This window comes from Artibeus jamaicensis, unplaced genomic scaffold (genome assembly GCF_021234435.1).
Source record: "Artibeus jamaicensis isolate MK-2021 breed Jamaican fruit bat unplaced genomic scaffold, CSHL_Jam_final contig_387, whole genome shotgun sequence".
Taxonomy (NCBI): domain Eukaryota; kingdom Metazoa; phylum Chordata; class Mammalia; order Chiroptera; family Phyllostomidae; genus Artibeus; species Artibeus jamaicensis.
The window spans coordinates 44,116,527-44,125,922 of NW_026521812.1; the positions used below are offsets into that span (position 1 = coordinate 44,116,527).

The following is a 9,396-nucleotide window of genomic DNA, read 5'->3' on the forward strand; positions in this document are numbered from 1 at the left end:
GGGGAGCTTTCTAGCAAAGATTACCCTCCTTCCGCACTGTTGAAGGGGTGGAAGCTAGGGGAAGAAACTTTTATCCTTTAAACTTGTACTTTCACGTTTGGTGGAAAACTACATTTCACATTGCCATCCACCAGAAAAAGGCAAACCTTCGCTCCGTGGGAGAAACGCGCTTCGCCCCCTTGGGCACTCAGTGAGAGAACGCGCCACGGTGTGGCCGGGTCGGCTCTGGGCGCCAAAGCGACCGTGGGCTTCCCGCGCCTCGCTCTAGACCCGCCTAGTCCAGGACGCTCCGCAGCTCCCCGGCGCGAGCCCCCGGGGCGTTGCTCAGGGACCAACCTGCTCCAGACGCTCGGAGCTTCTCGGGCGCAAAAGTGGGACGCACGTTCGCGGCCCCGCCCCCGCGCCGCCTCTGGCCCCCCAGGCGCTGCGAGGCTTCCCGACTTTTCGAGAAACGAAACTCGAAGAGCAAGCCCTTCCTCTCAAGCACAGAGGTTGATTGGCGAGGACAAGTGGACTCTAGCTCACCCCGACACCGGGTTTATTAATGAAGTAAACGGTCGCACCACAGTTCATGAAGAATCTTTGGCGCCCCATCAATAAGCTGTAACGCGCTGTATCCAGCGAGAATTTTGTTTGGGAAGTTTCCGCAGTTGCGGGATTTTAGTTGAGATCCTGTTTTGAGGACCACCTAGGACTGGGCATTTTTAGTGTCTCATCGTCAGGGGAAAATAAAGTGTGGGTGAGGGGGACTTGTACATAGGTCAAATATGCATAAATACACGCACAATACGCACAGACACAGCCACTAGCGTTGCGACCCGGGAACCGCTCACCAGGGCTGACGGCGCTCAGCCCCGCGGGGTCCACTGGGCGGGCGGGGGCGTTGCCCTATGCAGATGAGGGAGGTGTGGTCAGCGCGCGGCGCCGGGCCCGGAAGCGCGGAGATGCCCGGTATAAAAAAACTACTGAAGACATTTTTCACGCACAACTGCTAAAGCTCCAGAGACGGGTGCTGCGGCGGCAGCGAGAGCCGCCACCTCCGGAACCACCGCAGCTGAAGCGGCAGCGGCGGGGGCGAGGGGCGGGACTGTCCACCGCTGGCGAGTGGGGGCTGGGAAGGACTAAGTGGCTCGCCGTGGCGGTGAGCGCACTCGCAGCTCCTAGAATTATCGGAGCTTGGCTGTTCCTCGCTAGCTGCTCTCCTAGAAGGGACGGCCGTCTTCAGGTGACACAGACGGGACTCCCGCTTGCGCTTTCCAGATGCATCAGCGATACTTTTGGTGCGGGGCTGCTTTGCGAGGCGCGACGCGCGCGGCTGGGGTCCGCGGGGGGCTTGGGGAGGGAGAGTGTGAGAAATCCCGGAGCCGAGCCGGGGAAGGGGGAGTCCTGGGAAAGGGGCGCGCTCATCCCTGTGCGGGGTCTTGTACCCGTCACGCGTCCTCATCGAGCTCCTTTCTCCTCTTCTGTTTTAGGACCGACCAAGGCCAAGTGGCTTTCGGCGGGCACTTCATGGCAGAAGGTGAAGGCTACTTTGCCATGGCCGAGGAAGAGCTGGCCGGCAGCCCCTATATCCCCCTGGGCGGCGACTTTAGCGGCGGCGATGTCGTTGACGGCGGCGGTTTCGGCGAGCTCTGCTTGGACTATTGCGAAAGCGCAACGGCGCACTGCAACGTGCTGAACTGGGAGCAAGTGCAGCGACTGGACAGCATCCTGAGTGAAACCATCCCGATCCACGGACGCGGCAACTTCCCCACGCTCGAGCTGCAGCCGAGCCTGATCGTGAAGGTGGTCCGGCGGCGCCTGGCCGAGAAGCACATCGGCGTCCGCGACGTGCGCCTCAACGGCTCCGCCGCCAGCCACGTCCTGCATCAGGACAGCGGCCTGGGCTACAAGGACCTGGACCTCATCTTCTGTGCTGACCTGCGCGGAGAAGAGGAGTTTCAGACTGTGAAGGACGTCGTGCTCGACTGCCTGTTGGACTTCTTACCCGAAGGGGTGAACAAAGAGAAGATCACACCACTCACTCTCAAGGTAAAGTCGCCCTCCGTGGGCTCGGGTCCACTCCCGGCTGGGGCTGGGGTTTGGAGGGCCAGGGGAGAGGAAAACATGCCACAGATTTGTGGGCGCGTTTATTTATTGTGCTTTTGATTTCTTTTTGAATGGGTAAATTAAGGTGTGTGGACGGTGTTGACTGTTTTACTTAACTTGGTGCTTCAGCGCCACAACTCTCTGCTTCCTCCTCTGCCCTTCCTCCTCTTCCTTCTCCTTATTTTTTAACTCTTGGCTTTCCTTGTTTGAGTCTTATACAGAGTAGATTCTAAGAGGAAAATTGAAATGATGTCAGTCATTTTTATGAATCATTTAATGATCCAGTCTTTGGGAAAATTGTAAACTGAAGGAGAACCAAGCCAGTGAGTTTATATATTGTATTGGAAAATGTGAATAGATTTCCTAGATGCATTCAGCTGACTGACTCCCTGTGTTTAGGACACACTTGGTGCTTCTCGAGGTTGGCTTATGTGTCTGTTAAGGATATAGTGGGTCCACCCTCCTCACTTTGGTTCAAAGTGCGTTTTATACCTTTAGTTAAAATTCGAGGGATCAGCCTCCCAGAATGGCCTAATACTATAATTCACTTTGACTGCAACTGCTGAGCACTCCTAGAGGGACAGACAAGATACTGATCATATCTGTTGTCTCCGGGGAGGAAAACTGGGTGACTAGAGACAAGAGTGAGAGGAAGACCAACTTTTCCTGAATGCTCTTCTTTCTTTTCAATATTGTGTGAATATTGTATCTGTAAGGCCATTTTCAAAAAATAACATTTTGAAAGTCAGACATGACAACAGAACCTCTTAGTACTGTGCTGCATCTGCCAAAAGCCTCAAACTATTATTTCTAGTCTCTCCCCCAGACGGTAAAACCACTCGTTAAATGTGTTTTTTCCCCGTTTTCAGAAACTGTTTAAAGCGCCTAAGTAGTGTTTTGCTGAAATTTGACAAAATGAAAGGGAAGGAGCAAAATAAATCTGATCTGTGAAGAAAATGTGTTTGTTTATTATTTTTTCTAGGTATGCTGATCTTCTTGTTTTGTCTTTTGAATTGTAGGAAGCTTATGTGCAGAAAATGGTTAAAGTATGCAATGACTCTGACCGATGGAGTCTTATATCCCTGTCAAACAACAGTGGCAAAAATGTGGAACTGAAATTTGTGGATTCCCTCCGGAGGCAGTTTGAATTTAGTGTAGATTCTTTTCAAATCAAATTAGACTCTCTTCTCCTCTTTTACGAATGTTCAGAGAACCCAATGACTGAAACATTTCACCCCACAATAATCGGTGAGAGCGTCTATGGCGATTTCCATGAAGCTTTTGATCACCTTTGTAACAAGATCATTGCCACCAGGAACCCAGAGGAAATCAGAGGCGGAGGCCTGCTTAAGTACTGCAACCTCTTAGTGAGGGGTTTTAGGCCTGCCTCTGATGAGATCAAGACCCTTCAGAGGTATATGTGTTCCAGGTTTTTCATCGACTTCTCAGACATTGGAGAGCAGCAGAGGAAACTGGAGTCCTATTTGCAGAACCACTTCGTGGGATTGGAAGACCGCAAGTATGACTATCTTATGACCCTTCATGGAGTGGTGAATGAGAGTACAGTGTGCCTGATGGGACATGAAAGAAGACAGACTTTAAACCTTATCACAATGCTGGCTATCCGGGTGCTAGCTGACCAAAATGTCATCCCTAATGTGGCTAATGTCACGTGCTATTACCAGCCGGCCCCCTATGTAGCAGATGCCAATTTTAGCAATTACTACATTGCACAGGTTCAGCCAGTATTCACATGCCAGCAACAGACATACTCTACTTGGCTACCCTGCAATTAAGAACCATTTAAAAACGTCCTGTGGGAAGCCATTTCAGACAAGATAGAAAAGAAAAAAAAAAGAAGAAGAAGAAGAAAAAAAGGTTAAATGACCCAGTCCTGATTAGGGATATGTTTTGTGCAATGATGATCTGCTCCTGGTTTTAAGCTTGGCAAAGCTTGTAGATCCTTTTCTAGGTATGGGAGCATGATCTCAAAATGATCCCCACCCACCATCAACCCACGCACCTGATCCTCCTACCCAGTTGAATTCTATCCTGAAACAAAAGAGACCTGTCACTGAAAGGAACCAGGTTCTCCTAAATTAATGAGGGAAGACATGCTTAATGACAATATGGGTTTGCTGTACCTTGCTCCCATAGCTTTGCCATAGGAAAAAAAGGTGGAGTTTCTTATAAGATGGAATTCACAAAAGGGAAAATATAAAGAAAAAAAAGATCTCACCCCAACTTAATTATCAAATCAGGAGTTCAGATAGTAATAATGCAGGAAGAAGGGGAGCTCTAACATTGGGATTGTTACCTGAAGCTTATAGCAAGTGCTTTCTGTGAAACTATCCTATTGCGTTAACGAAAATGGCTTACTCCAAGTGAACAGTAGTAGGTTGGTGCAGTTTTCATAACAAACAGCAGAACTTATGATGACACAATCCATTATTTCCAGCTGCATGCATAGCTTGCATTTTTAAAATGTGAAAATGCAAGCAAAAACAGCTGTAGCAAAGAAAGTATGCTCAAGGACCAAAGATTTAACAGATAAAAATACCCAAATAGAAGAGAGATAATAGAATATATAAAGAGTTACTATATTTGTTACACACCAATATACATCAAAGTGCCTGTTGCCTTCTGAAAATTTGAAGTAGAACATTTTTATGGTTTAATGATTATTTTATTTTATCAGGGACTACAGAAGAAAATAAAACAACACATAAGCTTGTGAATGGTGGAGGAAATGCCCTATTTTTTCTTGGCAAATACTTGTACAGAGTTAACAAGTGTCGGTGTGATATTACAGATATATGTGTATGTGTATGTATACTATGTGTGTATATATACATATTTGTGATATGAATATATTCACACAATACATTGACTATGGTCTAGAATAATGTAGCAAATAGGAAATGTTTAAATACTGTGTGTTTTTATGTTTTCAACAGGATGACATGAGACGTGGGCATATTGCAGTGATGAATTAAAACCCACATCTAAAATGTTAAAACAAATGAAGGAGGAAACAAGTAATATATTTGATAGGAAGAAAAGAGATTATACAGTTCTAATGTTTTTTTCCCTTGTTTTGTGAGCCATAGAATTCCACAAATGGGAGAATATTTGTTTGGCAGAGCCCTTTTTTTTTAATATATATATATTGAAATACCATTTTGAAGGTTTGAACCCTTTTATTTTTTTGTAATACTTGCATGTTTCCATGGTGTATAATCCAGTGGGTCATGGATCCATGATAGTCTATTTAAATTTCTGACTGCTAAAAAGAATTTCTGGTGATCTGAACACTACTTATTAATATTTAAATTAATTTTTAATGAATGCATTTTGCATTTCAAGACCACTAGAATTTAGTAAATGTGAAATGACCCTTTTTAAAGAGTATTTGCACAATTGCTTAAAATTTATATGAGATATATATTATATATAAAATTTTATGAATTTATGCCAATATGAAACATCATCGATCTGGTTGTCACACTGCATTTAAATATTTAGTACTGTACTTTAAATTCAAATCACTTCTCATTGAATCAAATCCAACTTTATTTTCTCTTTCCCAAGAAACCAGTCACAGTTTTGTGAAATGAACTGGCATTACTCTTTCAGTTCAGTCACACCTGATCCTAACACTATTTCTTCTCCCAGCCCTAAATTCCTTTGGACACTGTTCTCTGAAAATGAGTTTATTAAAAATAAAACTAACACATAAAAACCTTCTCTTTGTATTATGAAACACCAACATAATCCCTGCCAACTCTAATGGATGACTGCTTACTATGATAATTTCTATGAAGAACCAACCAGATTTTTGTGATCAATTAAGATGGTTTGGGAAAAAGACTAGCGTCATCTTATTTGGCAGTGTAATTTGTTTGTTATCTGGACATCACTCAGATGGTCAATGCCAAATTAATCTACCCAAATCACCTTTTGCACATCCTTCTTGAAGCCTTAACAGGAACTTGATGGGTTTGCTGTAGCAGCTTCCCTGTGAATTCTGTCCAAGCTGTAAACAGCTACTGCACTGCCACTCACTATTTCCTAGGGAACTCTTCCTTTTCCCATGTTGCCTCAGTCTCCCTCTCTCCATTCCTGGGTTTGAAAAATCGTGAGGTCCCAGGAAATATTATTTCATTTGCAGAATAAGCCTGATACTTAACTGTCAGAAGCCAGAGTTCCACCTGCCCACCTTTTTGGAAGTTTTCTAAAGGAAAACTAAGAACACTCAGTAACATCAGAGCAGCTGGTAATCTGCCTTTTTCCTTCTCATCCTAACTCTCGACAAATTAGTTGTCCATTATTTTGAAAAGAGGCTAGAGATTCCTGACTCTTCCACAGCAACAACCTGTTGTTAATTTATGACAGATTTTTGTTTGGAGGGGTCTTATTTGAAAACATATTTTTCATTTATTTTCTCAAATATTTATGCCCTTGCTTACTCCAGGGTTGGTAGCATAGTTGGAAGTGCCAGCACCTGTCATTCAGATAGAATAGGTTGTACTCAAGACAACCTTCAACATTTACTTTAAAACTTATATATAATTTATTTCTCCTTTGTATGTACTATAGTCTTGTGCATATGTAGTTCAACAAACAGTGGAATATATGTCTCTCTTTGTGGATGTGTGGCCTAAAAAATTGAATGTCTGCTGAAAAAGATTCATGCGTATAGGTCAGAGAAAAGAACAGCTCTCGACTCCTGATTAGTGCCTGTGATTTGCTTGCTTTTGTGTTTATCTGGCCTAGTGTGCTGTTAACTTAAACAGGAAGAAGTTTTATCTTCTGAAGGTTCTTCTCACCTGTCCATTCTGGCATGTCAAAGGACACTTAACCTGTGAAAATGCCCTTTTAAAAAGTTTACTTCATTTGCAGGAAATAGAGTTGCCTCAAGAAATCCTACCTACATTGAGAGGGACTTTTCCTTTCTAGAAATAGGGTCAAGTATATGCTCACTTTAATATTAGGTGGACTATTTTAACATGGCTCCAAAAAATTGCAGGGTGGAAGAATATCTGTAAGCCAAGCCGAGGAAGAAATGCAAAGAAAAGTGAACATACTGTTTTTCCCACCCCTCTCTGTTTGCTTATCGTTGGTTGCTTTACTGTGCATAAAGTTGTTTTCAATGCAATGTTTGTCAAATAAATATTGTGAACTATTCTGTAAATGAAATGTATTATGTTGAAAGCTATCTGCAGTCAAAATATGCTTTTTTGTTGTTTGAAGACAAAGTGTGTTAGATGAAACCAAAAAGCCAAAAAAAGTAATTTCATATATAGCACCTATTTGAATATAATCTTTCTTTAAGATTTCTTATAGCATAGCCTTTTCAGTGCTAAGAAAGAATTTCTGTGTCATATTTTGTTGTAATAATGGCTTGCTAACAAAGTACATGGTAAAAGCACAAAGTTGGAAGATGTTGCGGTAACTTGCTGCACGGCCCTGCAGAATGAAAGAGGCTCTGCCCGCTGGCTGTCTCTCTCTCCAACCATTGCCTCCTCTGAGACTCTGAGACGTCCTACTGCAGCAAGCTGCACCTTGGGTCACTCTTTTGGAATATTTTTACTTTAGACTGTGTCACAGGCAGAAAAGGAGTTGATGGAGAATGGATTCTTAAAAACTGACATGTTTGAATCAGTGCTAGAGGGAACAGATTGTGAATTTTGTTTACAGCATCCAATATTTGGATTTTTTTTGTAAATAAAAAGAAGTTATTTTTTTCTATTCATTCGTGTCTGTTATCTTTGGTGTCTGCATTGGCTAGAGACTGTGTCCTCTGAATTGCAACCTGTATCCATGAGAAAAGACAGGATAGATGTGGGGGTAGACAGTCTTCAGCAACTTTCTGATTGGAGTTCAATAAATTAAAGTGTTCAGCTTTCAGCCAGTTCATTTCTAACTGGCTCAGTTAGCTCCAGAAGAATCTAACTGATGAGTTCCAAAATTTTTTATCTGGGCATTAACTTAACAGTGTTAAGCCACTTAGATATAAGAGCTATTTTTCATTATCAGTAGAGACTCCTGTATTTGGACTACAGGGCTCCAGTATCCCTGAGTGATCCTTGGTTTTCATGAGGAGCCCAAGTTCTGTGATTTGGTTTTCAGTGGTGTTATATACACATATATTATCTACTTGGGGCTTTATAGTGTTATTGAGGGAAGTAAAAGGTAGAACAATCATAGGATCTAATATATTATACTTCGTGTGTATGTATATGTATTCGGGGTTCAAAGAAATCATCCTTTTGTCTAACATTTAATATAACCTCACCTGTTCAGATCACCAGGGGCATCCATTTATTTATTAATAAAATTTTTTCTTTGTGTAATTTTGGAGACTTTCTTAATACTGGTAGCATGAGAATTTGGTAAGCCTAGGCTATTATTATAGGACATACTTGTGGGTTTTAAGATCATTTAAAATCCTGATGGATAGAATCCATGCCTGACACTATATTTATAAAAGAGCCACTCCTGGCATTTAAAGCCAGCTTCCCTCATGTATACATCATAAAAATACAATGTGGTTATTTGGTTTCATAGTGGTGTGTGTTATACTCTTTTTTTCTTTGTTGCAACCTCTTCATCCTACAACCAGTCCCTCGTATTTATGTGGTCATCATAATTGTTTTAAACAATGTTTGAATAAGGACAATATATGTTAGGCTCCTCCTAGACTTATATACATCCTGCTACTTCTAGTTGAATTACCAGACTTCACTTAGCTATGCCTGTAGAGAAGTCAACCACCCTTCCTTTCTTTAGAAACCTTCTTTCCTGAACATTCAGTTCTTTTAATATAAAATAGGACGAGAACTGTTAAAATCATCCAGTACTTCAGAAATTAAACTGTGATGTCCTTCATAGAACCAGGTTTGAAATAAAATGATATGAACATTCTTCAGTTTAATAGCAAATAATTTTTAAATGACAGTGCTCTCACCCAGCAAGGTCCACATCTTGGTTTCTAGTGACACACTCCAGACAATGGAATCAGATCGCCTTGGACAAATGGGTAAATCTAGGGCTGGGGCAGGGACTATACCAGAGGAATCTGGAGCATCTTGTAGTTCCAGAAAGCAAAGATGTGCTAAAAACAAAACAAAACATCACAATGATGAGCATGTGAAAAGGATACAGGCATCAACTGCAAGAGCTCGAACAGCCAAAGCTTGAATAATTTGAGCAACAAAATAAGTAGCATTGGATTATAACCCGAAGTATAATAAATATTCATGAAACAAATAGATGATTGCATAAATAAGCAAATGGGGGCAAAGA

At 42.3% G+C, this 9,396-nt stretch overlaps 1 protein-coding gene across 2 annotated transcripts; it reads left to right on the forward strand.

Moving 5' to 3' along the window:
• Nucleotides 1-956: 956 nt before the first annotated feature.
• On the forward strand, nucleotides 957-7,843 carry TENT5A (terminal nucleotidyltransferase 5A). Of its 2 annotated transcripts, none has more exons than XM_053664891.1 (3): nucleotides 957-1,280; nucleotides 1,473-2,031; nucleotides 3,108-7,843. In XM_053664891.1, exons 1-3 carry the CDS (start codon nucleotides 1,261-1,263, stop codon nucleotides 3,882-3,884), a joined length of 1,356 nt encoding a protein of 451 aa, XP_053520866.1. In that variant the 5' UTR covers nucleotides 957-1,260; the 3' UTR covers nucleotides 3,885-7,843. The 2 variants fall into 2 exon arrangements, with proteins under 2 accessions (XP_053520866.1, XP_053520867.1); XM_053664892.1 differs by having other exon boundaries at nucleotides 957-1,225.
• Nucleotides 7,844-9,396: the final 1,553 nt, after the last annotated feature.